This window comes from Phyllostomus discolor, chromosome 5 (genome assembly GCF_004126475.2).
Source record: "Phyllostomus discolor isolate MPI-MPIP mPhyDis1 chromosome 5, mPhyDis1.pri.v3, whole genome shotgun sequence".
Taxonomy (NCBI): Eukaryota; Metazoa; Chordata; class Mammalia; order Chiroptera; family Phyllostomidae; genus Phyllostomus; species Phyllostomus discolor.
The window spans coordinates 58,037,238-58,065,158 of NC_040907.2; the positions used below are offsets into that span (position 1 = coordinate 58,037,238).

At 37.0% G+C, this 27,921-nt stretch overlaps 2 protein-coding genes across 5 annotated transcripts in view; both read left to right on the forward strand.

Moving 5' to 3' along the window:
* MIGA1 (mitoguardin 1) overlaps nucleotides 1-16,352 on the forward strand; it is a 75,990-nt gene extending 59,638 nt beyond the window's left edge. The window contains exons 9-17 of one of the 3 annotated variants that reach the window (XM_036026334.1): nucleotides 688-806; nucleotides 1,058-1,130; nucleotides 1,823-1,909; nucleotides 4,827-4,925; nucleotides 7,097-7,231; nucleotides 8,526-8,579; nucleotides 10,328-10,444; nucleotides 12,320-12,585; nucleotides 12,783-16,352. In XM_036026334.1, coding sequence (XP_035882227.1) covers nucleotides 688-806; nucleotides 1,058-1,130; nucleotides 1,823-1,909; nucleotides 4,827-4,925; nucleotides 7,097-7,231; nucleotides 8,526-8,579; nucleotides 10,328-10,444; nucleotides 12,320-12,538 — 903 coding nt within the window. In that variant the 3' untranslated portion in view covers nucleotides 12,539-12,585; nucleotides 12,783-16,352. Of the gene's footprint in view, nucleotides 1-687; nucleotides 807-1,057; nucleotides 1,131-1,822; nucleotides 1,910-4,826; nucleotides 4,926-7,096; nucleotides 7,232-8,525; nucleotides 8,580-10,327; nucleotides 10,445-12,319 lie in introns of all 3 variants that reach the window. The other 2 variants (XM_036026335.1, XM_036026336.1) reach the window with 2 other exon arrangements.
* A 4,972-nt stretch (nucleotides 16,353-21,324) lies between these two features.
* Nucleotides 21,325-27,921, forward strand: part of NEXN (nexilin F-actin binding protein) — a 46,988-nt gene continuing 40,391 nt past the window's right edge. The window contains exon 1 of one of the 2 annotated variants that reach the window (XM_036026332.1): nucleotides 21,325-21,724. The gene's annotated coding sequence lies outside the window, so the exon portion shown is untranslated. The remainder of the gene's footprint in view (nucleotides 21,725-27,921) is intronic. The other variant, XM_036026333.1, reaches the window with a different exon arrangement.

Genomic DNA, 27,921 nt, shown 5'->3' on the forward strand with positions numbered 1-27,921 from the left:
CCAAAGAGTTCTTGCTTAGCTGGCTACTCTATAGTGTTTGCAGTTGTTTTTTAATGAGCTGTCAGAAGACTGGAACTGCATTTGTAGAGTTGTTATACTAGCCAGAGAGAGGTACATGGCTATTTTTCAGTTATACAAAGGTGAGTCAAATATATAATAAAATTATAATAATAAATTATAATTTACATATAAATCAATAAATTATAGTGTTTATAATTAATAAATTATAATAAAATTATAATTTTATTATAATACATATAATATCCATTCAAATTAGCCAAATTAAGATTTTTCCAGTGTTTTTATAGAAAGTTTTACTTCATTTACAATTGTGATTTAAAATACTCTTAAGCATTTATTGGATAGATGATAAAAGTTTTTTAATGCTTCATCTTCAATTATTTTTGTTGGTGAACTATAAGATTAAACTGCTTTTCTGTGCACCCTGTGGATTTAAGTAGTTGGATTTAAAATGAATTAAGCTTGTTACAAAGTTGTACTCTTTTTTACTACTAAATTTTGAAATAAAATGAATTCAGCTCTTACTATAAAATCTTATTGTAAGATTTTTGTGGTTTAATCAAATTGAATATATTTTGATGCTAGTAAAATCCTAGTTTGTGTCTTCTATAGTTTTCTTTCTTATATCTTTATAGTCTGTTTCGTCTAACCCACTATAACGTTCAGCTTGCAGAACACAGAGACGTACGGCATACTTACAGTCTGGAGTCTCTCTGCCACTGCCCTTTCTACGAAGAAGCCATGCATTTAGTTGAGGAAGGAAAAATTTACTCAAGAGTGCTTAGGTACCATTTCAGTTTTGCTTATGTTTATGAAAAATGTTCAGGTGCTGTTGCCATGTTTGTATAATACTTATTGAAGGTGTTGATGAGAACAGAGGAAAACATGTTTTTAGGCTCAAAAAAGATTTTTAATATGTTTTGTCAGTATTGAAATATATTAATGTCCTGGGGTTAAGCCTTGTTTGAATCCAAATTTGTAGAAGGCTTGCTCTTGAATGCAGTGTTAACAGTTTTCTCCCCTCTTCATTACATAGAACTGAAATGCTGGAGTGCCTAGGAGACAGTGATTTTCTTGCCAAACTTCACTGTATTCGACAGGCTTTTCAGGTATTTTTTTTTTTAACATTAAGTGACTTTACCCAGCCACTCATCCCCACCCTCATGCTATAGCGTCCAGCTGCATATAAACAGGACAACTCTTTGCTCTTTGTTATTCTTATTTCCAATGGCAAAAATACAGTTTACCAAGTTTATTTTTTCTGCCTGCTGTTTCTCTCCATTGGCTTCAGTTGTCATTTTCCTCCCCCATGGCTTCCAGGTCCACCAAACTTGGTCAAAGCAAGATATTTTGATGCTGGGGATGTGTACAAATAGCTGCTTAAAATAAAAATTTTCCTTTTTTATTATCAATTAGTATGTGTTCTAGATTTTTTAATTTACATCATTTGTAAAATCATTGATTTCCTAAAATGCAACAAGGTCATTAGGCAACAAAATTATCTTTATTTTCTTATGTTTTGGGGCTGTGTACCATTTAACTTGGTCTTTCTAATATTAAATTGAACAGAATTTAAATTCAAATATATCTCCTTTTAATCTTTTTTGATTATAGGTTTCAAGAGCACATCTCATTTTAATAAATTAGAACTTTCTCTGTGGTCTGCCTGCTGAAATAGTGCCACATACAGTGCATTGGCTGCATTAGGGTTATTTGCATAGATGTGCTATAAAGTTAAATGTCCATTCAAATTAACTTCAGGTCTCTTTCTTCTTTGCTTGGGGATGGATATTTCTTTCAGGTCATTCTTTCAGAAAGAGCCAACAGGATATTCCTTGCTGAGAGTGGAAGGAAAATTTTATCAGCATTAATTGTGAAAGCACGAAAGGTAACTTGTTTTGTTGGGAAGTTTTTTTATTGTTGTTTCCATTAAACTGAAGAATTTTTAGTAGAAGAAACAGTTTTTGTAGATAGCTGCAAAAGTTCACATATTGAAAATCAATAATCTAAAGAGCATTGATTTCTGGTTGGGCTGAATTACTTCTATGTATAAAGCCCACTCTGTTTTGATCCCGTTGTTTCTCATAAATTATTCCCAATTTGCCATAAAGTCTGTGAACATCATGGTGAGCACCATCATTACATCTGCTAACAGTCACCACTGTTATTACTTCTAACACCTCATCTCTTACCTTCCTTAATTCTGTTCAGTGACAAAGTTCCAGGAAATAGGATAGATCTCAGAAATCTGGAAATACAAATTGAGCTGCCTCTTACTCTTATTCATCTTCATGGGACTGAATGAGGCAGAAGCAATGAAAAGAACTTCATTAAGACTATCAGGAACCACTTTTCTGTATTGCAAGGTGTGTTTGGATGATGAGGAAAACCAAAATAGAACAGGCTTTCCTTGAGTCATTTCAACACCTGGTTTTCAGACCCAATCTATTTTAACCTCAATCCCATTATTTGTATAATAGAATTATATTTATGGTACCCTATTTCAGAGGGTTCTAATGATGATTAAATAAATAAATGGGAAAGCAAATTTGTTTACCAAATACAAAGTAAATGACAAGTGATATTAACTACTTGCCATTCCCAGTGTTAATTTTATGTTGCTTTCCTGGCCTTCCTATGGCATATAAACCCAGTGATTTGAACTAGAGTTCTTCCTAAAGAAATAGAACTGTATCAAAAGCATCAGAAGGTATCTTCTGTGACCAAGTTTTCATCTTAAGGACTGACCTAAATAAGCATATATATCTGGGTAGTAGGCACTTCACTTATGACATTTTACAAATAGTCTTGGCGTCTTCAAAATGTTGGAACAACAAACTCTTAAACTGAGTGAATATGGCATACGTTGAAAATGTATTTTGACTCAGTAACCTAACAGAATGAAGACCTAACAAATTTGCTTGAGAATAGCTCATTTACTTTGTAGGTTTAAGCCTTGTTATGAAGTTGAGTCTAACTATAGCAACAAGAAAAATGGAGTACCTAGGAATAAATTTAACCAAGCAGGTAAAAGATCTACACTCCAAAAACTACGGAACACTGAAGAAAGAAATTAAGACACAAATAAATGGAGGCATATATCGTGTTCATAGACTGGAAGAATTAACATCATTAAAATGTCCATACTACCCAAAGCAACTTATGGATTCAGTGCAGTCCCTTTGAAAATACCAATGGTGTATTTTACAGACCTCGAACAAATATTTAAACTATTTATATGGACTCCAAAATGACCCCAAATAGCCTCAGCAGTCTTGAGAAAGAAGAGCAAAGTAGGAGAGATCACAATACCTGATATCAAACTATAGTACAAGGTCACTGTAATCAATACAGTCTGGTACTAGCATAAGAACAGACATATAGATCAATGGAACAGAGTAGAGAATTCAGAAATAAACCCATATCTCTATGGTCAATTAATATTTGACAAAGGTAGCAGGAGCATACAAAGGAGTAAAAATGGCCTCTTCAATAAATGGTGTTGGGAAAATTGGACTGGTACATGCAAAAAAGTGAAACTAGGCCACACACTTATACCATACACCAGAATAAACTCAAATGAATAAAAGATTTAATTATAAGGTGTGTCACCATAAAAGTCCTAGAGGAAAACACGGGCAGTAAAATTTCAGATAACCCACGTAGCAATATTTTTGCCAATATATCTCCTAGGGCAAGGGAAATAAAGGAAAAAATAAACAAATGGGACTACATCAAATTAAAAAGCTCCTGCACGGCTAAAGAAACCATCATCAAAATGAAAAGGCAACCAATTGTATGGGAGGAAATATTTGCCAGTGACACTTTGGATAAGAGTTTGATCTCCAAAAAATGTAAATAACTCATATGACTCCACACCAAGAAGTTAAACAATCCAATTAAAAAATGGGCAAAGAACCTAAATAGACACTTCTCCAAGGATGTACAGATCATCCATAGACACATGAAAGGATGCTCAATGTCACCAGACATCAGAGAGATGCAAATTAAAACCACAATGAAATATCACCTCACACCTGTCAGAATGGTCAGGATCATTAATAAATCAACAAACAAGTGTTGGAGAGGATGTGGAGAAAAGGGAGCCCTAGTGCACTGTTGGTGGGAATGCAGACTGGTGCAGCCATGGTGGAAAACAGTATGGAATTTCCTCAAAAAACTAAAAATGGAAATGTCTTTTGACCCAGTGATTCTACTACTGGGACTATACCCTAAGAATCCTGAAACACCTATTCAAAAGCACTTAAGTACCCCTATGTTTATAGCAGCACTATTTACAAGCCAAGTGCTGGAAACAGATTAAGTGCCCATCAGTGAGTAGATCAAAAAACTGTGGAACATTTACACAATGGAGTACTATGCAGCAAAAAGAAAGGAACTCCTACCTTTTGTGATAGCATGGATGGAACTGGCAAATCTTATGCCTAATGAAATAAACTGGTCAGTGAAAAACAAATACCATGTTATCTCACTCATAAGAGGAACCTAATGAAAAAATAAACTAATGAGCAAAATAGAACCAGAGATATGGAAACAAAGAACAGACTGTCAGTGACCACGGGAGAGGGGTGAGGGGGATAAGGAAGGAAAGAAGAAGCAGGGCCTGGTTAAAGAACAAGTATAAATGACCCATGGGCATGGACAACAGGCTGGGGATTGATTGTGGGAGTGGAGGAGGGTTAGGGGAGCAAGGGAAAATTGGGACAGCTGTAATAGAACAACAATAAAATATTTAATTTTTATAAAAAGTTGAGTTTAGAATTAAAGCCTCTTTTCTTCTGCAGAATCCAAAGAAGTTTGAAGATGTTTTTGATGAAATGATCTATTTTTTAGAGCAGACTGACCACTGGGATAGTACTGAAATGGAACTTGCTGCTAGAGGAGTAAGTTCAAATATTTTTATACTGTTTATTCCCCTTAGTTATTTATACATAATATTTACATAGTTTGAGGCCACAGTTTCTTTACAGTAAATCCAAATGTGTAGTGGTGTTTATGACAGAGTCGTAAACAATAGCAACCATAGGCTTTGTACATTGGGGCAACAGTTGAAAATCATTGTTTATTAAAAAGTCTTGCCCTGGCTGGCATAGCTCAGTGGATTGAGCGCGGGCTGGGAACCAAAGTGTCCCAGGTTCGATTCCCAGCCAGGGTACATTCCTGGGTTGCAGGCCATAACCCCCAGCAACCCCACATTGATGTTTCTCTTTCTCTCTCTCCCTCTTTCTCTCTCTCTCCCTCCCTCCCTCCCCTCTCTAAAATAAATAAATAAATAAAATATTTTAAAAAAAAAAAGTCTTTATCTTCTCCCTCTCCCTTCTGAAAGTCAAGAGCAGGCCCAAGCAGGGTAGAAATGGTAGCCTGTGCATACATGCTTTCACATGGGCAGCTCACTGGAAGCAGGGCATTGACTACATGTACAGGATTAAACAAACAAATCTATGGAGAATAATTGAAGCCAGGTGTCTTACTGCTGGAGAGCAGAGGTATAAAAAGCTAGGGTTGGATTTGGAGGTGTCAGTATAAATTCAGAGTTTATGATAGATACAGAAATAAATATAAAGTCTTGCAAATACATACACATACATGTACTTCCCAGCTCTGTTCACGGAGAGGGTCTGGGAGCAGCAGCACCTCAAAGAAGTTACTCCTCCAGGGCACACACATCTTGGCTTTTAAGTGCCAGTCCACACTAAAATGAACTAGAACTCCTTGGGAAAATGGCTGATTTCAGCCTTGGGATAGGGGAAGTACGTGGTGAGCCTGGAACATTTTGTGGTCATGGAAGCTTAAAGACTGAGTTTGCAAGGGACTACAAGGCTTTCTAGGCAGGGAAAACAGCAGGTGCAGAGACACGGAGGCATAATCTTTCCTTTTCCAGTGTACCCCACTTGGTGATGGCATCGGCTCCCATTCAGTTGTGCAGGCCAGAAACCTGGGTCTTTTCCTTTATACCTCCCTGGCCCTCACCTACTTTATTGTATTCTCCTCTTAAGTTTTGTCATTTTAACTTCCAAATATCTTTCCATGTCTTCAACTTTTCTCTATTTCTGCCAGCCCCACTGTTGTCAGAATAACTGTTGCCTTCTGTGGACTACCTCAGCTCCTTTGTGTTCCCTGATTCCTTGCCTACTCCTCCCCTCTCTGCATTCACTCTTTTTCCTTTGCATTCCACTCTCCACATTGCTGCCCAAATTGTCTTTAAAAATACATATCTGATCATCCATCTCCTCTCCACCGCTACACCCCTAAAATACTGTGAAGATAATATCCAGAATCATTAACATGGGCCATAAACTCTGCAGGAGCTGCGCCTTCAACATAGTCTCACCTCTGCGTTCTCTGCTGTCATGAGCTACAGCACACTTGCTGCAACTTTCTTTGGTGCACCACTCTGTCCCTTCTTACCTTAAAGTCCTAATACACTATTTTCAGTACCTGGATGCCTCACTCCCTGAAGAAAGTCTAGATGTCACCAGACTGTGACATCCAGTCTAGTTTAGAAGCCCACTGCAAACTCTCAGATTACCATGTACTTTTTCCTGTACTGTGCTTATCACAGTTTGTAGTTGTGTATTTGTGGGATTATTTATTGCTGTCTGTTTTCCCCACGCAACTCCAAGCATCTAGTTTGCTTACTGTGGAAGCCTGAGCACCTGGTACAGCAAATAGTACAATAAAATATTCATGAATGAACAAAAAAGCAAGAGGTTCATGTGGTGGGGAAGACAGACAGCTGCACCAATAACTCAGTGATAAAACAGAATGAGCTTTGTGGATAATAAAAGCACAAACAGAGGACTCCTGGAATAGAGTGAAGGGAGAGCTTCATTTCACCTTATGGGATGGAGGAAGGAACAGCTATCATGGGAATTGTAATTTCTGGGCTTGAGTTGTTTTCATGTTTGTCTCTCTTCTTCCTCTTCTTTTTGTCAGAGATATAATCTGACTAAACTAAAAACACCCAGCTGTTAGAAAGTATGAAGCCCTGGCTCAGACTTTATTTTAGCTCTCTGTAATAACAATTTCTGTTTTAACTCATAATTTAATGCAGGTGAATAATCTAAATTTTTATGATGTTGTTCTGGATTTTATATTAATGGATTCCTTTGAGGATTTAGAAAACCCACCCACATCCATACAGAATGTAGTAAATAATCGCTGGCTAAACTCCTCCTTCAAAGAAACCGTAAGTGGTGGTTTATCTTTCTCAACCATGTAAATGTAATGAAAAGTGGCCAGAAATGGGAATATTAGTAAGATATATGTGTACATCGCCTATAGTATGACTAATGTGGACACTGAGGATCACATGTGTATAATATATAATGTCTTCTGATGAAATTTCCTTTTTGGCTCTTCTATCAGTCCTTGTCTTGACCTGAAATATTCAGTATTTCTTTAAATCTAGAAACAAAAACAACAGCAGAACAAAATACCTTAGGCTTCACAGTAGTTCAGGCCTCACAAAATATTGTTGGTAACTGAAATGGCTCTATGTCTGAACTGAAATATAGCAGTTGCAGTCAAAAGACAATATATATTTTTAGAGAAAAATATGGGGATTCATGTTCTGGAATACTATAAAAAATTAGAGGAGAACAAAATGAGCACGTGCCCCCTCCCCCACCCAAACCAGGTTTAAATGGTATTCTGCACTTTCAATGTTTTCAGTTTCTGTTGGTTTTTGTGCTCAATTCTCTAGTCAACATTTTTGCGGGGGGCTTTAATGTGTACCTGGAAATAGGTGGGATAGATATTCATGATGAAGTTTGACTGCTTAAAATGAAAATGTTCCAATGGGTTGTTTCACAATTATTTTTGCACATTTCTAATATTAAATTTTACAACAGTTTTAATAAATCCACTTTTCCTTCAGAGTATGTTCTCACCCTAAAAGGTACATGTTATCTCCATTTCCATTGCTAATTTGGTAAATTAACCTTGATTAAAGTTGGGTCATGCCAGAGTAGGGTCAGATTTCTTCAGGATCCACTTGGGTACATTGTCCCTATCATTATAGTTATATTTTATTACTTCTTTATTTGGATGAAACTTAGTTTTACCCACAATTATTTCCAGCAGTACTATTCTTGGTGGGGGGAGTGCTTAGTCTTCACTGTTATGCATAAAACCTTTATTGTGTATGTGCATCTATGTATATAGATTTTTACTCCTTTCCCATAGGAACAGAATTTAAAAACTCTGAGATTTGAATTCGAATTGCAAATTCTTTGGTATCAGAGTTCAGCTTTTTCTTTAGAGACTTTATACTTAATTTTAAAATTTATAAAAACAAAATACATTATCATTAATATTTGCAAACAATAGAAGGAACCTGGGCTTATTCTTATTAGTAGTTAATGTTTTAAACATTTAGACCCATCAACTTTGAATTTCTAATAAAAATCACTCTTTTCTAAATGGAAAATTTATATAGTTATAAATTGAAGTCTTGCTTTTTCTCCTCTGTATATATTTAGGCTGTGGCTTCAAGTTGTTGGTCGGTGCTGAAACAGAAAAGGCAACAGATGAAGGTAAAGTTCTGTGGACTTCTTCGTTAAGTAATTTGAGGTTCCCGTGAAAGATCCATCTGAGTCAGTTCTCAAGCGGGAATGGCAGGTCATAAAGACTGTCCCTCAAGCTAGAGGAGTGACTTACTGGTACATGATTGGATTCTCCTTTTTTGAATTCTCTCTCTCTTTTCCTTAACATTCTGTAGAGTTTAGTGTAGCAAGTCTTGAGGCATGTGTGAGATTTCTACTAAGTGGGAGAGGGTTTAGGTTTGGAAACAGCCCTGAGAGGGTTTTGGTTTTTGTTTTTTCACTTAATGATGTTTTAAGATTTTAGACAGTTGTTTAATATAGTGGTTTGCACTTTGTGTAATCCAAATGAGAAATAATGATTTGATCCTTTGGTTCACAGGCCCATGGTCAATCCACTGAGCTACACCAGCTGGGACTGGTTTGATTCTAATAGCTGTTTTGTTTAAATAAGAGGCTCTACAAAAAGAAGTCTCAAAATTTATATCCTGCCTCCATGTTGTACATCCTTCAGCCCATCTCACCCACTACTTAGTGTTCTCACCTTTCATTCCCATAGTCAATGGCATGGATTCTGGAGTGAGGCTGCCTGGTTTCAAATGCCACTTACTAGCCATGACCACTAGTAAGTTGCTTAACCTCTTCACCAGAATTATTCCTTGGTGAAGCATGTCTCTTCTACTTCAGCCCATGCTAACTTCTTACCTGTCTGAACTCCTGATACAGTCAGAGTCTATATAAGGTTTAGAATTTTAATTTATGGAGAACAACTCTTATACTAGAATAATAACTTCAGTACATCCTGATAACTTTTTGGCCTTCACTGACTAGCTATGGGTGATTTAGGACTGGTTATTTAATCCCTCTGAAGTATTACTTCTTACATATTAGAATGTTGACATGACCTACTTTTTCAGGAATGTTTTATTAAATTAAATAAACTCTAGCTCATTATCTGGAATATAATGAGTACTCCTTACCTGGCAATTGCTGTTGTAATATATTTCTTAAATTGAGGTTTAGGAGATATCTTAGCACCTGTAAAATAGAAAAACTTTTTTCCCTCCAAGAGAAAAAATCTTAAGGCATAGTTATCTTCAATCAATGCTGTGTGACAAATTCCACAGGATCTTATTTAACCAGGGACATTCAAAAAGTTATTGATAAACTAGAGAGTTTTCTAAAGCACAACTGTATGTATTACTATTTCACAAGAAGAGGCAATTACACAAGTAAATGCTTCACTAATATCTCATTTCTTAACTAAAAGGATTCTGGTGAGCACAGTTTTGTACTTAATCATTTAGAATTTGTTTCAGTCTTTTTCAGATAATGTAATTAAGTGATGGAGTAGAATTTTTTAATAGCTGAAACCATGGCAGTCTCACTAATCCTAAAAATTTTGCTGCTAAGGAATGCTGTGCCATTCTCGTTTTTGCTTGGTTATAACACTGATATGATTGCTTTTTTATACAAAGTGTACTTATGAAGTGAAAATGCCTTTAAGAAATAATGTTTCTCAGCATATTTGACACTATTGGCTAGGTTATGAAATTTCAGAAAACATTCTGTGACTAAAGCCACTTGCAAGTTTATTAACTTTCTTACTAGGCTGGCGCATCATTGACCCTGGTCTTCCCTCATAAGGAGCTGGTCACATGATGGGCAGCAATTTAAGTTCCTAAAGAGGAAGCACATTCAAAAAGGTAAAAATAACTCGATTCTCCTTTACCTCCCAACAGATCCCAGATGGATTTTTTGCCCATTTTTATGCCATCTGTGAGCATATCAGCCCTGTCCTGGCCTGGGGCTTTTTGGGTCCTAGGAATTCTCTCTATGATTTATGTTGCTTCTTTAAGGTATGTCCAGTAATTGAATCATCTCTTTTTTCTAAATCGAAGAGCCAGTAAGGTATTATTCTGTTTTGTTTTGCGTTTTTAGAAGAAAGAATTTTCTTTAAAAGTAAAGTTAGAAAAGTCACCTAAATTCAGTATTTAAATGCCCATGGATCAGTATTATGTAGACATGGTGCTTTACCCTGGAATAGATGCAAGTCCATCACCTTCTCAGTTCCCTCTGTGATGGATACATGTTCTTGGACGGGGTTATGATGTTCTAGTCAAATTGCTGTAGACAGTTTGTTCTTCATGCCTGGATGCTTTTGAAATTTATAAAATAAATATTTGCCTTTATTGCTCTTGTGGCAATTTAGAAAGAAGTTCTGGTTCAAGGCAATATGGATGATAAAATCCCAGTTGTAAGAAATAACATGAGAGTCTGAAGTTGTATCCCAATGTCAGCAGTTTAGGTTTGCCAAAACACATGTTATATAGGTCATTGCAGCCTTCTGCTTAGCGTAGTGCCAAGAAAAGCCTCACTCTTTTCCTTCCTCACTCAAAAGCCTTGAGTTCAGGCAGAGTTTTAAGGAGTAAATAAAAAAGTAAATAGAAGCAAGTATGAATTTGAAAGTTTTTATGTTTGAAAGTTTGGAAGTTTCACTATTCCTCTCATTAAAAAAAATAAATTTTTTAATGTGCTTTTAAGGTAGCACTTACATACATGTTTATTTTACTATCATTTGAAACTCATTATTTTTGACTAGTTTACTCAACCTCCCAAATAAAAGTTAAAGTGTGCATTTAGTGTGCACTATGCATTTAGTGTGAAAAATTTACACTGGGGATTAAGTCTATCATTAATAAACAGTCTGACTCTGGGCAAATCATGCTTTGTCCTCCTGCATCTGTAAAATGAGGGAGCTTGGTGGGTTCCCAAGGTGGGTTGATTGTTAATGACCATCCAGGTACAAAATCCAGTGAGCCTAAGAGGCATGTTTTCTTAGTACTTCTTAACACTTGGTTTCTCTAGGACAGAAATTAAATATTCCTCTTTTTTACTCTTTAAAATTACTTTTATTTTCATGATGGCATAGCAGCCTGAGACTTGATACAACGTGCTTCAAATGAGTGGGGGCATAAGTATTAACTTAGTAAAATGAATAGTCTTCATTCTTTCACTGATTTGGGACCTGAAGTTATTTTTCATGTATCTTAAGTTTTTTTATATACAGAAAAACATACATTTAAAGCTTGTAAATCACAATTATTAGAAATGGTTTACTGTTCTGTCCTAAAGTAGTACCCCTGCTCATAGTTAACATTGAAAACTTCAGTTATTGGGAAAGGAATAATACCAGCCCCTTACCTTTATATAGCTCTTTAAGGTTTTCAGGCATTTCCTATAGATTTTTTTTTATTATAACATTAGCCCTGAGTAGTAAAAAAAGGACATGAAGTATTGCCCCTTATTTTACAGAAAAAGAAAATGAGACTCCAAAGAGATTAAACACTTCTTCAATGTCCCTTCTCCAGTGAGATAGGAAACTAGCACTACGGCCCGGCCCGGTAGCTCAATTGGTTACAGCATTGTCCCCATGTGCCAAGGTTGCAGGTTCCATCCCTGGGGCACATACAAGAATCAAGATTAACCAATGAATGCATAAATAAGTGGAACAACAAATCGATCTCTCCTTTCCATCCTCCCTTTCCCCCTCCCCGTTTCTCCCTTTCTTCTCTTTAAAATCAATCAATAAATTTAAAATAATTTTTTTAAAGAAATAGCACTGGAACTCAGGCCTTCTGACTCCTAATTTAATGCATGTTACAACATTAGTAACTATTTATATTTAATATAATTTTGATATAATGTCAGTTTGTTTCATGTTTGTTTTCCAGAATCAGGTTCTTTTCTTTCTCAAAGACATATTTGACTTCGAGAAAGTACGCTATTCCAGTATAGAGACTTTGGCCGAAGACCTCATGCAGTTACTTATTCGCCGCACTGAACTTTTAATGGCCTATCTTGGAGCTGACGCGCTGAGGCACACAAGTAGTTGTACAAGTAGTCATGGTCATGTGATGTCCAGTGGCCTAGTGGAAGCCAAAGTGCAATAAGTGTCATGAAAATCAGACCATTTGAGTGTGCTATGAACTGTTTTAAGGTAACTATTGATTCTGTAACATGACACAGAATTGGTGGATATGGACTCAGGGAGGGAAAACAATCTAGTATAGAGTGAGTGACCGCACTGTACTGACACAGAAGTTCTGTCATTGAATCCCTGTGTAGTGTATCCAAAGCAGCTTTTTGTAGTCTTTAGGTAATAATTGAAGTTGTGAAATGTTGCATATTTTACAGAAATATTGCTTGAACTGAAGCCAGTACTTGGGAGTTGATTTGTCATCTTGAAGCTATCTGGAGTATCCAGTATCATTCTCAAAAGCTCTGTTTCTGTGCTGTGCACCTTGAAATTAAACACTTTAGCTAAGACCTGTGTGGCCCACACATACAAGAATGCATTACTCCAGTGTCGATAAGCTTAACTTTGCCTGAAAATGTATTTTTAATTGTAAAGCTATTCATTTGTTTAATCGAGTTTAGACAACAGTGGTGTTTAATATGTACTGCTTACATTATTGCTTGTGTATTTGCTTATGAATTTGAATCAAATAAATTGTAATGGTTCAGTATTGTTATAAAACATTTAAATGAATTGACACTGAGATGTTTACAGGTTATAAGTTTATATTAGATTTACTATTTCCAAAATATATTACTGTTGGTCCTATAAGTTACAATAGAGACACTAAAGAAATTTCTTTTATCTTTCCATAGATTACAGCATTTTTCTCTTACATGAATATTGATTAAAAGATAACATTTACTAACTACGACAGGCAATTAAAATATTTTCTGTGTAGTTTTTAGACTATCTCCCAACATCTGAAGTTACTAATCTTGGTACAGTAAAATGATTTCTCCTTACTCCTTCTACAAAACTGGTTTTTAGTTATTCTCACAGAGAACTTAGTACATTTTGTCATATTATGTCCATATTTTTAAAATATTCATACTTTCAATCTTCATGAGGTTTTAAAAAGTGGGTTTCCCCCCATGAATGTAGAACAAAATACTTTCATTGACTTTATTGGGGTGACACTGGTTCGTGGGGTCACCGAGGTTCCAAGTGCAGATTTCCGGGGTCCGTGCTCCGTGTGCTGCACTGTGTGCCCACCCCCAGTCAGGCTGTCTTCTGTCACCACATATTCGGCCCCCTTTCACCCTCTCCTAATCCCCCATCCCCTTTGCTCTGGTAACCAGCATGCTGTGTCTGTGTCTGTGAGTGTCAGCTTTATACCCTACGTGTGAGTGAAATCATATGGTTCTCCGCTTTTCCTCAGTGACTTATTTCACTTAGCATAATGTTCTCAAGGTCCCTCCATGTTGTCGCAAATGGCAGTATTTCATCTTTTCTTATGACTGAGTAATATTCCTTAGAATATATGTGCCATATCCTCTTTATCCAGTCTTCCATCAAAGGACACTGAGACAAATTATTTTTAATGGTATAGAAGTATATTTCATGTCCTTTATGATAAATATATGAACAAATGGGTTGTTCATATAAGTAAGGCTCTTTAGAGTATATTTGATACTTTCAAAGTTGTATTAACTTTGTGTCTAAATCATATACCACTTATTAGGAGTGGCTGACACAGTATGTCAATGGATTGGATTTGCTGATTTTGTTTTTAAAGTGGGCTTTATTCATTTTAGGAGTGAGTTACCCAGAAGGATTTAACTATATTTTTTAAATGCATTTTTAGATTTAAGTATCTAGTTTCTGATTAATGAATAGAAAATGAAAAGTGGGGGGCATAATCTTTTAAGGTTTTAAATGTATGCATATGCCACATTTAGGTAACAGTAGTTACAAAATACGAGATTCAACACCTTCATGCTGTTTGCATGTACTGTGTTCCATACTGTTCAGGCTATAGCACTAAATAATAAGACATTGTTCTCATAATTTTTGAGCATATAGCTCTTTGACTTTTCTTATATACATTCTTAATTTAAGAATTGGCTATTTATAATTCTTATTATTGATGGAGAAATATCATTAGAAGTGTCAAAGCTAAAAATTCCATTATGTAATGTTCTAGTTTTTAATTTATACCTTGTATTTTTAGCTTCTTGCTGAGGTACCACTGGCCTTGAATGAGCCACACACATACACACACACATTTCCATTATCATGTAGGCAAGACAGTTATTGTTTATATTAATTTTCCTGTTTGGTGGGGGCTAAATATTTTAAACTGTGGTTTTATAAACAAAGCTATAAGTAAACTTGATTACTCTTTTATTTGAGGAAGATATTGTTTGAAATCTATTTTGAAGAATTGCACTATTTAATAATGCTGCTACTATGTAAAATAACTGAAGAATTTATTTCATCAGGTAAGATGAATGGCTTTCCAGAAGGCATTTTTCTTTTTCTTTTTTATTTCACCTTTTAAAAAAAGTTGGCCATATTCAAGAGATTGGTTTGTCTAATTAAGGGCTTGAGTTTGCTTAGTTTCGGGTCAGTTCAGTAGCTACTACTTGGGGAAGTGCTTTCTTTGTGGCCTTTAATGGAAGAGTCAAGCGTGACTAAATAGAATTTCAGGGTAATAAGTATAGGAAAAAAACTTCTCTATTGTAAGAGAAGAAATGACTTTTTTAAAAGAAATATCTCTTTAAAATATTTTTGACCACAGAAGAGCACTTAAGACATATATACCAATTGCAATTTTCCTTGAAATTGGGTTAAACAGTTAATGTTTTTTAAAATAAAAGAAAATGATTTAAACTAGTTTAAAATCTTTTAGGTTGAAACCTTGTTTAACATTTACTCATGGTAGTATTATCAGAAAATTGCCATTGCCACATGAGTCCTACTATCCACTTCTGTATGTAAATTTTAAGAGGGCCCTGAATTAGTCCTGAGAAAATGAATTTTTCCCCCTTCTGTTTTCTGGGAGAAAAAAGATGAGTGTTCAGGTGATTTATATTTGGCATTTTTTTCTATTTTGGTTTCTCTAAACTTTTAACTAAAAGGCTAGTTATTTCTTCTCTAACACTTAAAATATGTTTATTAAATGTCAAAATTAGATTATCTTTTTAAAAAGAAGTCAGGTTTTTCATTCTGTTATAGTCAGCTCCAAAGCACTTTCTCTCCAATATTCTGTATTTCCATCCATTTACTATGATTATATTAGTTTGTTGAATTAATTGACTTTATAAAAATATTTACAAACTTTTTCTTGCCTTAAAGATCTAACATTTTGTACTTAAATGATTAGCTAAGGAATGATTATTTGCATTACAAAAGAATGCTTTATCTCCTTTAAACATACGAAATAGGAATGCCAAAGTAACATTTAATATACTTCTCTGTGACCTTTCATAATCAGAAGTTTTAAATTATGTTTATAACATAATTTGCTTATATTTTAATGTGAACACATTATGGAATTATTTGGAATATACATTTCAAAATATTTTACAAATTAGGCTGAATTCAAAATTTTGGTGATTTGCTTATATTAATCAAATGTAGAAATAGCTCTGTATGTGAGACTTAGGAATTTGTATAATCTATAATTAATGGAAATAAGGGCATCCTGTTTTTTGTTCCTAATGATTATATTGTGTTATGTTTTGCTTAGTTTGAGAACAACCGTGTATTAGCTTTACTTGGCTGATATCATCAGTAAATGTATCTATTTCCTAAATGTAAGGACTGCACTAACTAGTTTATGTAAAAGTGAAACACTATAGTAGCAAAAAAAAAAAACCCAAACAGCACTGGCTCTTTATCCAAAATAAGCAGTATAACATGGATGTATTTCTACTACTGCCAAATAAAAAAGTGATGGTGTATCTTGCTGGTGTATTGAGTATGTCATATAATGCTTATGTATAGCAAGGGCATAATTGTACTTGCAGTCTCCATAAAAGACTCACGTGCAAACACAGAGAACGCAGACAACTGCAGAAGCATTGAAATCAAGTGTAAATGTTTTCTTTGTGTACTAGCTGGGATAAAAGACAGTTTTATAATGAATAAAGTCCAAGTACTTGCATTTTAATAATTTAAAATGTTTTGATTAATAATGCCATCAAACACAATATAAATGTATCCTGTTGGTGTACACGCATCCATCCCTATTCAGACATCGCCCTTTCCCACCACTGCTCGGTTAGTATTCAGACACGTTTGGTCACGAGAGTGATGCTTCCCAGATACCACTGTAGACACCTGATGGTGAGAAGGGTTTACCTCGACATAAAAATAGTACTCTTGATTTGGGGCTTTTAATAAAGAGGTGTATTTTAGGATAATTAAATATGTACAGTATAGAAAATGTACATAATTACATTTTTAAGCTATTAAACATATATAATTTAATAACCAAACCATACAAATATGAGCAGAATCTCTTCCTAGCTAGGTTATAGGGTTGGAGATAGACTGAGAAACCAGATCCGAATCTCAGTCTCATCCCTGTTTTCTTTGTTGTCTGCCACACTCTGTTGTCTCATGCCACCCTCTTTGATTCCACCACATGAACTTAATGTTTTGCACTGTAAACATATCTCTCTGCCCCTGGCTGGTATGGCTCAGTGGGTTGAATGCTGGCTTGGCCTGCACACCGAAAGGTCGCTGGTTTGATTCCTGGTCAGGGCACATGCCTGGGTTGAAGGCCAGGTCCTTGGTTGAGGGTGTGCAAGAGGCAACCAATCGATGTTTCTCTCCTTCTCTCTCTCCCACCCCACCCCCCAAAAAATAAATCTTTGTTAAAAAATAAAATAAACATGTGTCTCTGTATATTTAAAATACTTCAGTACAATAATCTCAGTGTCCTATTGTTACAATATTTGTAGGACTTTGCAGGAAATCTTTATAAACTCACTTAGTTTATCCACTATCATTTCTTACTGTTCTTATGTCACTTTTGACTCCTATTTTTGACATAGTATTTATTCCTATACCCTGTATTCTGTAATACTTTCCCCTGCCACTTCACCTTTAATGTCTTTCTCTCCTATGCTACTGACATCTTTGATCAGGCTGCACAGTTCTTTTGCTGAGGTTCTTTTTTTTTTTCTCTCTACACCTGCACAGTCAGAACCCTTAGTTATCCTTCATCTTTTGGGCAGGAAAGAACTGATTTCAGTACAGAAAAAAAAAGCAAACTTTTCTTCTATGACACTTTATTTTTTACTTAAAAGTCACAGCAAAGCAACTGATACATCAGACACCACTCAGTGTTTTGCTTTTAACTGTCTCTTATGTTTGCCGCAAAGCCTTTCACAATGCACATTTATATATAGGAATCAAGAACTTTTAGAATTTGCTATGTTTGAAATAATACTTGAATATAGAGGAGCATGTTGACATTTGAAAGCACTAGAAATACATGAATTCCAGGACTTTGCTAATTCTTTTATTTAATATCACTCTGTGAGAAAAAGGCCCAGGGACTTTAACAAGACTGCTGAACGTGATAGAAGATGAATAATTTTTTAAAATAGGTTAAAGCAGGTATATTTGTTATCTATTGCTGCATAACAAATTATCCCAAAATTTAGCAGCTTGAAACAACAAATAGACCTCTTCATTAAAATACTTCTTACACAGTTTCTGAGGGTTAGGAATCCAGGAATGGCTGATTTTGGTGGTTCTAGCTTAGAGTTTCTCCTGAGATAGCAGTCATCCGAAGGTTTGACTAGGGCTGGAGGATTTACTTCCCAGCTTTACTTAATCACGTGTCTGTTGTCAGGGACCTTTAGGTCTTTGCCAAATGAGCCTCTTAACAGCCACCTGAGTATCTTTAAAACATGGTGGCTGCCCTGGCCAGGTGTCTCAGTTGATTGGAGTGCCGTCCGATACACCAAAAGTTTGCTGTGTTTGATCCTCAGTTGGGCACATACGGGAGGCAACTGACTAATGTTTCTCCCTCATGTTGATGTTTCTCTCTCTCGCAAATCAATAAACATATCCTGGGGTGAGGATAAATAAATAATAAATAAAATATGGCAACTGGCTTTCCCCAGAGTGAATAACCCAAGAGAGATCAAGTCAAAAGACACAGTATCTTTTATAACCTAGCCTTGGCTGTGACATACCATCTCTTGTGCCCGATTCTATAAGTCACACAGACCAACCCTGGCACATTGTGAGAGGAGATTACACAAGGGTGTGAATACTAGGAGGCAAAATCCTTTGGGGTCATCTTGGTGGCTGGATACCACAGCAGGGAATCATAATGAATTATACATAGGTAATGTAGACATTTTAATTTTAAATGAATAAATGTACATTCTTTGGCTGATATTTTGATGTAAGGTCAAGGTCTTTACTTGGAATATGGATACATCTGATAATCTGAAACATCTTTGTTGCATAAGTTACATCTGTAAATCATCATCTATGATTTACAATTTCCCTTTTAAAGGAGAAAAAAAATTACTTGAAAGAAATAAATGCCAATTCCCCTTGATTTTTATAATTTTGTACCCAGTCTTTTAAATTTGTCTTCCCCACACCTAGTTTGATGGCAAGTTTTGTAAACTATTTGCCTTTATCACCCATCTTCAGAGCCTTCAATTTAGCTTTTAGAAAAAACTCTCTTAGCTTTTATATTTTTTGTAACATTTACTTGATGTAATTTCAATAAGATGCACCTTATATAATCAAGTTTGAGAACAAAACCAACTGATTCATGATAACTATGTAAGGAATGTTTATATAGATTGGCAGATCTTGAATTTCTAATAGTGGTCTGAAACTCAGTGTGTTTAAAACTGAGCTCCTGACCACACCCACCTCAGCCTCCTCTTTCTGATCTTCCTCAGCCCAGCAAACGACAACTTCATCCTTCCAGATCCTCAGGCCAAAAACTTCTTTTCTGCACATCTCATATTCAGTGGTACCAACTTCCTACTAGTTCTACTTTTGAAAAGGTGTACCGAGAAAAAAAAAGTGCCTAGCATTTCTTAACTATCGTCACAGCTATCACCTTAATCCAATCTCTCATTACCCGTCATCTTGATTATTTTGAAAGCCTCTTAATTGGCCTCTCTGCTTCATTTAGTGTACTTGTAACACATCAGCGAGAGTGAGCATGGTAAAAATGTCAGATCATGCCACTACCATGTTCAAAATCCACCAGTGGCCACCCATCTTACTCTAGAGAAAAAAGGTACAAAAAGGGTCTTCCACAGGCCCTTCCCGCCCTGCTCCACTTCCCATTAGATCACCCTCTGCCTACTCAGCTCCACACACACAAGCCACCTTGCTCTTCCTAGAACAAATCAGATGATCTCCTCCTTGGGACCTTCGTACCTCTCTCTGGACTGCGCTTCCCCCAGATATCTTGTGATATTTACATAGCTCACTGCCCCACTGTCCTCAAGACTTTTATTCATATGAGACTTCCCTCGCCACTCTACCTGAAAGCACAAAATCCACTCACCCTGTTCCCAGCATTCCCTGTTTTGGTCTTATCCATATCCCATATCACTAAGTACTGCATAATTTGTTTATTGGCTTATTATTGCCGGTCCTCTTCCACCAGAATGTATGTTCCATGATGGTAGGGCTCTTTATTTGTTTTGTTGGTACTGTGTCCTCGGTACCTAGAATTGAATATTTGATGAATGAATGATGAATTGATAGAGAAGAAGCAGGCCTTGCATGCTGTGGGTAGCTGCCAGTTTTACAGTTAGAGTGCAGAGCTTTGTTTAATTTGGTGAATCTGGTGAGAGGAAATCAGTTAAGAGGGCTTCTAATCATTTAAATCATAAAAATAAATGTATAATTATAAATGGATAAGTTTTATAATCAGAGAAAGGACGGAATGAATTTATAACAGAGCACACATATAGACTGGGGTAAAAAGCCCCTCTGAGAAAGCAACACTTACAAAGACAGCCAAAGCTTGTGTTGAAGTGTGGTAGGTAAAGAGAGGGGGAAAGAGGATTTCACACAGAGGGAGCAGCCTGTGCCAAGGTTTGAGCCAGAAGGTCAAGGTGATGGTATTGAAGGGCGAAAGGGGGTGAGGGAGATCATGCAGGCCACCTATCACTATATTTGACTAAGCTTAAATAGCTGTTTTAATTACCATTCTAGGACTTTCGTTGAAGAAGGAATGGCTTACACAAAAGAATTTTCATTCTGAGTAAATAGTGAATGGGAATGGGGTGGAGAAGGAAAGGCATAGTTAAGAACAGAAGGTTTTTTTCAGTGTCCCTGAAAATATAACCTGAGCACTAGTCTGCTTGGCGCTGGAAGTTGGATATGGTGGTCCCTGGTTTATCTGTGGATGCTAGTTCAATTTTTAAATTACTTAGTTTATATTCATTTTCTGCCTGGAGTGAACAAATTGATCTGCCCCACCAGAATAATGCCCTCTCTGGATAAGCGTCTCAGGTTTTCATGCTGACGACCTGGTGGGTATAATCGACAGACTTGTGGTCCAGGCTGACATGTTTTGTGGGAGCTAAGAGTCCCAGATGCCTTTTGCATTCAATTAAAGAAAGGTGGAAGATTATACAATTATTTTCTTTTATTCCTCCTCCCCGTCTCCCTCCTCCTCTTCTTCCACGTTTCTCTATCAACCACTCTCTTTGGATTAAAGACCCGAACCGAGAAAATGTGAACAACAAACTGATAATGTGGTCCCCAGACTGCTGCCCTACACTCTCGGCAGTAAGGGAAAAGTTGGCGAGGTCAGGCAACGCTTGGAAACCTGGGCTGGTGGAGCAGCTGAGAGAAGGGAGCCCCAGGGCAAACCGGCTGTGGGTAGCTGGGAGCCAGTTCAGCCTATTTATCAATTCCTTTCCGAGATCTCCTTTTCCCGCAGAGGAGGACCTAGAGCCGTGAGACTGGCAGGGTCTAGCGGAAAGTTAGCAGCCACTGCCCGCCTCGCCTGCCTTCCTCCTCGACTCCCCACCCCTCTCCGAGCGAAACGGCGGAGGTGGGGGTGGAGGGGCTGGCGGGGACTGGCCTTGAGATTTGGAACAGCTGCAGCCGGCGCTGGGCCCGCCTGGAATGCGGGAACAGGCTGCGCACCAGGACTTTTATGGAAACTTGCTGCTGGAGACAGCGGCGGCGACAGCCAGAGGGCTCCCAGCGGCCAGAGCAGCAGAGGCGGAGGCGCCCAGACCCCTGCCCACACCCAGGCGTAGGACGCGCACAGCCTCTCCTCGCGCCACGAGGGCATTCGCTGGTCGCGGGCTTCAAGAGGGTGAGAAGAGTCACGGGGGGAGCGTGGGGCGGGGGGGGGGGGTGGCAGAGGTGTCGGGTCTCCCAGCGCTGGTGGGGCTGCGGAGAGAGGATCCCCACCACGGCTCCGGGCCCGCCTCCCCACGGCACCCGAGCGCTCCGACCTCTCTCCGTCTGTGGCTACGCGCAGGACCGCGGCCTCGGCGGAGTGCAGAGCTGGGTCAGCCTCGCTGTCTCCGCGTCAGCTGGCTTCGGGCTCTGGTGGCGATTTCCTTGCCCCGCTGCCCTGCTTCAGCTCCGCTTGAGCCCTGTCCATTGAGTTTCGGGTGCTTTCTGCACTCCTGCAGGGGAAGAGTCCTTCGTGAGTGGAGTGGGCGCTAGTACTTGAGTTCTACACTGGGGGTCCAGGCAGGTAAATTCAGTGTCGTCCCCACCACGTGCCCCAGGCACGGTCTCGGTCTCCGCCAGCTGTGCCTGTAATTTTTAAGAGAAATTATTCCTGATCCGTCCCTGTGGAAGCTGGGGAGTGATGTGATTTAATAGCCTATCACACACCCCCTCCTTCCAAACTATTCTTTCGCGATTCTCTCCGAGGTGGGATGTTGAGGGCTGTGCTAGTAGAACTGGAAGTTGAAGTGAATCATGTAGTTACTTCTTGAAACCTCTGTTGTCTCTATGTTTTGAAAACGCCAAGCCATTCCATCTGTGTAAACTGTGAAATGCTCTACAAATGCTAAAAATGTATTGTTGTTGTCATTTGTAAAGAAAATAAGTTGAGAGGTGAGTTGATTATTGCAATGGCTTCGAGATCTTTATTTTATATTTATTAAAGGTCCATAACTAGAACGGGGAGGGGGTTGGGGAGAGAGAGAGAACAGGGTAAAAATAGCATAAGGCTATGTCCTAACAAAATGTCTGTCCTTGGGAAAGAAGCAGGTAGAGAAAACCCATAAGTCATTTATAAGAAAGAAATCGGTTCCATGAGCAAAGCAATGGGAGCATCATTCATCATCTAAATTTTGTTAATGGATTCATGTAACAGGCCCATTGGCCTGCGAGTCACAGCATAACTATGTGTTGGGTAGTGTGTTTAAATAAGGTTAAGTATTTATATCATCTTAGTCACCCAACATTGACTGAACCACATTTATTTCTCCTCCTAATCCTTTCACAGGTTAAATTGCTGCCTTAAAAAAAATCTCATACATACAAATACATACAAATCTCTGAAATATTTTTGAGTTTTGAAGTATGGTAAGGTGGAAAAAGGCATAATTAATCAAATTTAGGGATAGGGTTTTTTGGGGGAAGCATGTTTAGTATAAATGAACTTTGATTATTTTATGTAGTTAGTTCAGATTTTTCCTCACAGATAGTAGGTTCCTCATTTTTCAAGACATTTTATATTTGACTGGAACAATTTGAAGAAAAATATGTACAATTCTGTAATTTATCTGCAACAACCTCCTTAAGGAGGTCTAAGCAAAAGCCACAAAAGAATTGTTTAAATCCAATTTCCGTTCATACAGTATTGATATAATTCAGTTTTAATAGAAGATTCACACATTCAGATCCATTTAAGATGGAAATGAGGTGAATAGTAATTTTTCCTGATCACCTTACAATGGAATCTGTGCCATTTTAAAAAATCTGATATGTAAAACTGATCATTGTCAAAATGTATGTCACCTTGAGGTGACTATATTTAGTATCGACAAAGGAATGCATTATCTAGGTTTTTGAACAGTATTTTTCCCCTGAAGTTACACTTGAAGTATTTAGGTTAGGGTTTCATTTGTGAAGAAAATGAAAACTGAATATGTGTGTGTGTACATATATATGATTAATTGGGGATTTATTCCTTAGAAACCAAGTGGATGGGAATGACATAGTTCATGTAGAAAAAAAGTCAAATGTGCTATTATCTTTGAAACTCCCTAAAGGCAAATAAAATATTGTTTAAATAAAAATATAGCCTAAAAGAAAGAAAACAGTGCAAGTAAATGTAGAAAAGTATGTAACAGATGGGCGACGTCTAAAAGATTTTACAAAAGAGAGGACTCAGTACATTTAATAGTGTGTAGGCTGTACACACGCACACACAAATCTTGGTAGTCTGTAATTTCAAGGGAAAATGATCTACAACATTCTTAACAATTTCACACATTTCTGTTCTTATTTAATCAGTCTGTGATCTACATCACCTATGTAGTTTCTTTCATGCTCTCTTTCTTCTGGTTTTACAATAGCAAAATTATATACTATAAATACTTGGAACTACTGTTTTCTTTTCCTATTTAAATATTCAGAGCATAGTTTGGTATGACTTGAAGTACTATACTTTATGCTCCAGAATGGGTGGATCTGTACCCAGAAATTTAACTAAAATATTTAAATTTTAGTCAGATTTGTTTTTCATTATAAATACACCAATACTGCTTGTATGCTTACGAACAACGGAAGGGGAGTGTCTCAAAATCTGGCACACCTACTGTTACTCTTTTGATATATTGCCCTCTTTTCCCTATGGCTATGATTTTTTTTCCCTTGCATCCCCCTATGTGAAAGCATCTGATGCAATATCTTTTATCTAGTAACTGTTCAATAGCTGGTTCTTTTGCTTCCCCCCCACTCCCATTTTTTCCTCGTTATCTCTTCCTTTTTGCTGTCAGACTACAAGACAGTTTGGGGCTTCCAGGTCATGTTTTGAGGTTGGTGGAATTTGATTTCCACCTTCTTTTCTGTGCCTCTTCCCCATCCTTTTCTCCTCTTTGACTGTGCCTCCCTCTTTCTGGCCAAAATTGGCCTCTCCTTTGTCTTCATTTTCTTAGTGCTGCCTGTTTATTTAGATCGGGGCCACAAATTTGCAGTCCAAAAGCCACTTTCAGCCACAGACATGCTTAAAAATTGGTACATTTTATATTAAAATATGGATTCCAAGCCTCTCTTGAAAAATTGGAAGAGCTTGGCAAAACAAGGTCCACATTTCTGCATAGAAACAGTTCCCTGGAACTAAGCAGTGCTTGGGTGCTCCGAGCACACACTCTCCTTTTCTCATAGCCTCCAGCATTCCCTGTTTTACCGGTACACCTAGCCATCACTCGTTTACGTTACCTGTCAATTCCACCACATAATATTAACTTGCATTACCTGATCCTAGACACTTGAGTATGAGGTCCCTGGTCTAAGTGTTAGGGCAAGTCTGAAGTTATGATAGGATGGAAAGTCTGCTGGAGTTGGCATTCGGAATCTGGACTTCAAATGTCGTAGATACATTTAGGTTAGCAACCCTTCTCTTAAAACAATGTGATCATAGGGGTGGGAAGAAGTTAACATTTATTGACACTAATTGCTAGTGTCAATTTGAGTTGGAAAAGACCACGTATCGTTAACTAAAACAAAATATTTTAACTGGTGGGATTTCAGAAAGCTTGGAGGAGCTATTTTGGGAAAGAAATCTTTCCTAGAAACTCTTAAATAATCCTACTCCTTCCCATCCTAGAAGTGTTGTTTTTATCTTTATTGTATTTTTTTCCATTACCATTTAGTCCTCTCATATGCCTTCCCTCCTAGAAGTGTTTAGGAGGGTTTAGAGGATAGCCATAATGGTGTTAGCTACCTGTCTGCCTCCCCACGGCACCTGTCCCCAGCTGTGTCCTTCACTGAAAGGCCATCATCCACTTGAAGAGAGGGTGAGGAGGCGCAGTCTCCTTCACAGGCTACCACAGCCATTTGCTTGGGAAGCCGACTTCCTGAAGCCCCAACTTCTGTTTTTTTATGATGTCTAGTTTGATGCAAATTCCATTTTTTTCTTTTCTATTTCATTCATTCATTCATTCATTCATTTACGTAAATTTGTCATAGGCCCTCCTATTGGAGATATCAATCATAAGTTTTATTTGGGTTGATTTTGGATCAGACAGTTGTCCTGTTATTTCTTTGTCATCCATCCACTCACTCAAGTATGAATTGAGTTTGTACTTTTACTGTGTCCTAGTTGTTGTATGAGACACTAAGGACAGAGGACGGAGTAGAGCACAGTTTTGACCTTTCAGGGGCTCATAGTATGGTGAATGCCCTTTGAAAAATATCACATACACTCATATGAATGCAAAGTATTATATTATTAATACAGAACACTTTCAAGGTAGGTGGAAAGCAAGATTCTTGGTTATCAGTAATGAATTACATATGAGTAAGAAAAAAACTGTCACTATGTCAAGTAGATAAAACTAGGATCTAATTTCATATTTTGAATTGTGATGAGGTTTATGGTAGGTTTATCATATATTTTTAAAGTATAAGTTTATACCTTTATTAGTTAAATTTAATAAAGTTGCATTATATTAAGTTTATATTTCTTATTCAAGTCAAAAATGATAAAAGTTAGGCTCACATTTTGTGAAGCTCAAAACAATGTTGTTATTTGTCCCAAAGACTATAAAGAGGTAGGTTTTTAACAGTTGTAGTTAGTTGTTCTGTGTAAAACCTTAAAAGTTTAAACAAGTCATAGCTGTGATGTAGATTTAAAGCTGTCACTGTCTTGACAATTCTATTCTCTTTGAGAAAGCAAATAATACATTATTAACACAGCGAAACAGTTATTGTAAATTACAGAGCTGTGATTTAAAATTCTTTTGATTCCTGCTTTATTTGCTTTTGAAATGTTTGAATTGCATATCAAAAATCAAGGAAAATTAATTACATTCAGACAATTGAGAGGTCTAACATAGGTTCAGTGAAATTCTATAATAACATCAGCATACATGTATTTATTTTTTCCTTTTTTCTTTTTCAACTTTTTTTTTACTGTTGCTCAAGTACAGTTGTCTCCATTTTCCTCCTACCACTCCCCACACCCCAGCCATTCCCACTTCCCACCCTTGATCCTACCCCCCTTTGGTTTTAGCATACATATTTTTAGATAGATCTCTTGTACCTAATATTATATTCTATTATGGGACTTATATACTGTCTCACAGCTTGAACTTCATACTTTAATACTCAACCTGGAAATTATTTTATTACAGCCTACAAGTATACTGTATTGTTGAAACATTTTATCAGGCCACTAAGTCATTTTCAAAAACTTTTTAAAGCTTGTCTCACTAATTGTTGTGCCAGTTTATAGTAATTAGTGTTACTGTTGGAGATTTTATATATATACATACATATACACATACATTTACTGTTTTGGGTACTTAAATTAGGTAAAAGTGGAGAATAACAGGGAGAAATGAGCGGTTGACTAAGTCAGGAAACCTAGAATCTAGTTCTTTGTTCTGCCACTGTGCAGCCTGCAACCTTGGCTAAGTTATGGAGTCTGTGCCTCCCATTTTTTCATTTGATAAATGAAATGATTGGACTAAGTGATCTTTAAGGTCTTAGATAATAAGCTCTAAAAATACATGTTTCTTAATCCAGGGATAACCAGACACCAAATATAATTCCAACAGGTAGTAAAACATGCTCAAAACTGAACTCATTTTCTGATCCCTCACATATACTTTTAAATTTATTCTCAATTAATGGTAGTGGTGTCCCCCCATTTGCTTAAACTAAAAACCTTGAGTTAATTCCTTCTAGAATTTCTGTCCTCCCCTCTCCCTGTCCAAATCTAATCAGCCAGTGTTCTTCAATAACGCCCCACTACAATGTGAGTGCCATGGACACAGAGGTTTGTCTTTTTGTTCACTTTCATCTCCGCACAGCCTAGTGTCCTGGTACTTTACTGAATTCACTTATTAGTGCTAGTAGTTTGGGTGGAATCTGTAGGGTTCTTTGTATATAGTATCATGTTATCTGCAAATGACAGTTTTACTCCTTTGTTTCTAATTTAGATACCTTTTATTTTTTCTTGTCTGATTGTCATGGCTGGGACTTTCAGTACTTTATTGACTAAGAGAAATGAAAGTGGTCCTTCTTGTCTTGTTCCTGATTTGTAGCTTTTGCCCATTAAGTATGATGCTGGCAGTGGGTTTGTCATATATGGTCTTTATTACATTTAGGTACATTCTCTCTAATCCCACTTTGCTGAGAGTTTTTGTCGTAAACAGGTGCTGGATTTTATCAAATGCTTTCTCTGCATCTATTGATGTGATCATGTGGTTTTTGTCCTTCATTTTGTTTATGTGGTGAATCCCATTTATTGATTTGTGGATATTGTACCAACCTTGAATCCCTGGAATAAATCCCACTTGATCAAGTTGTACGATCTTT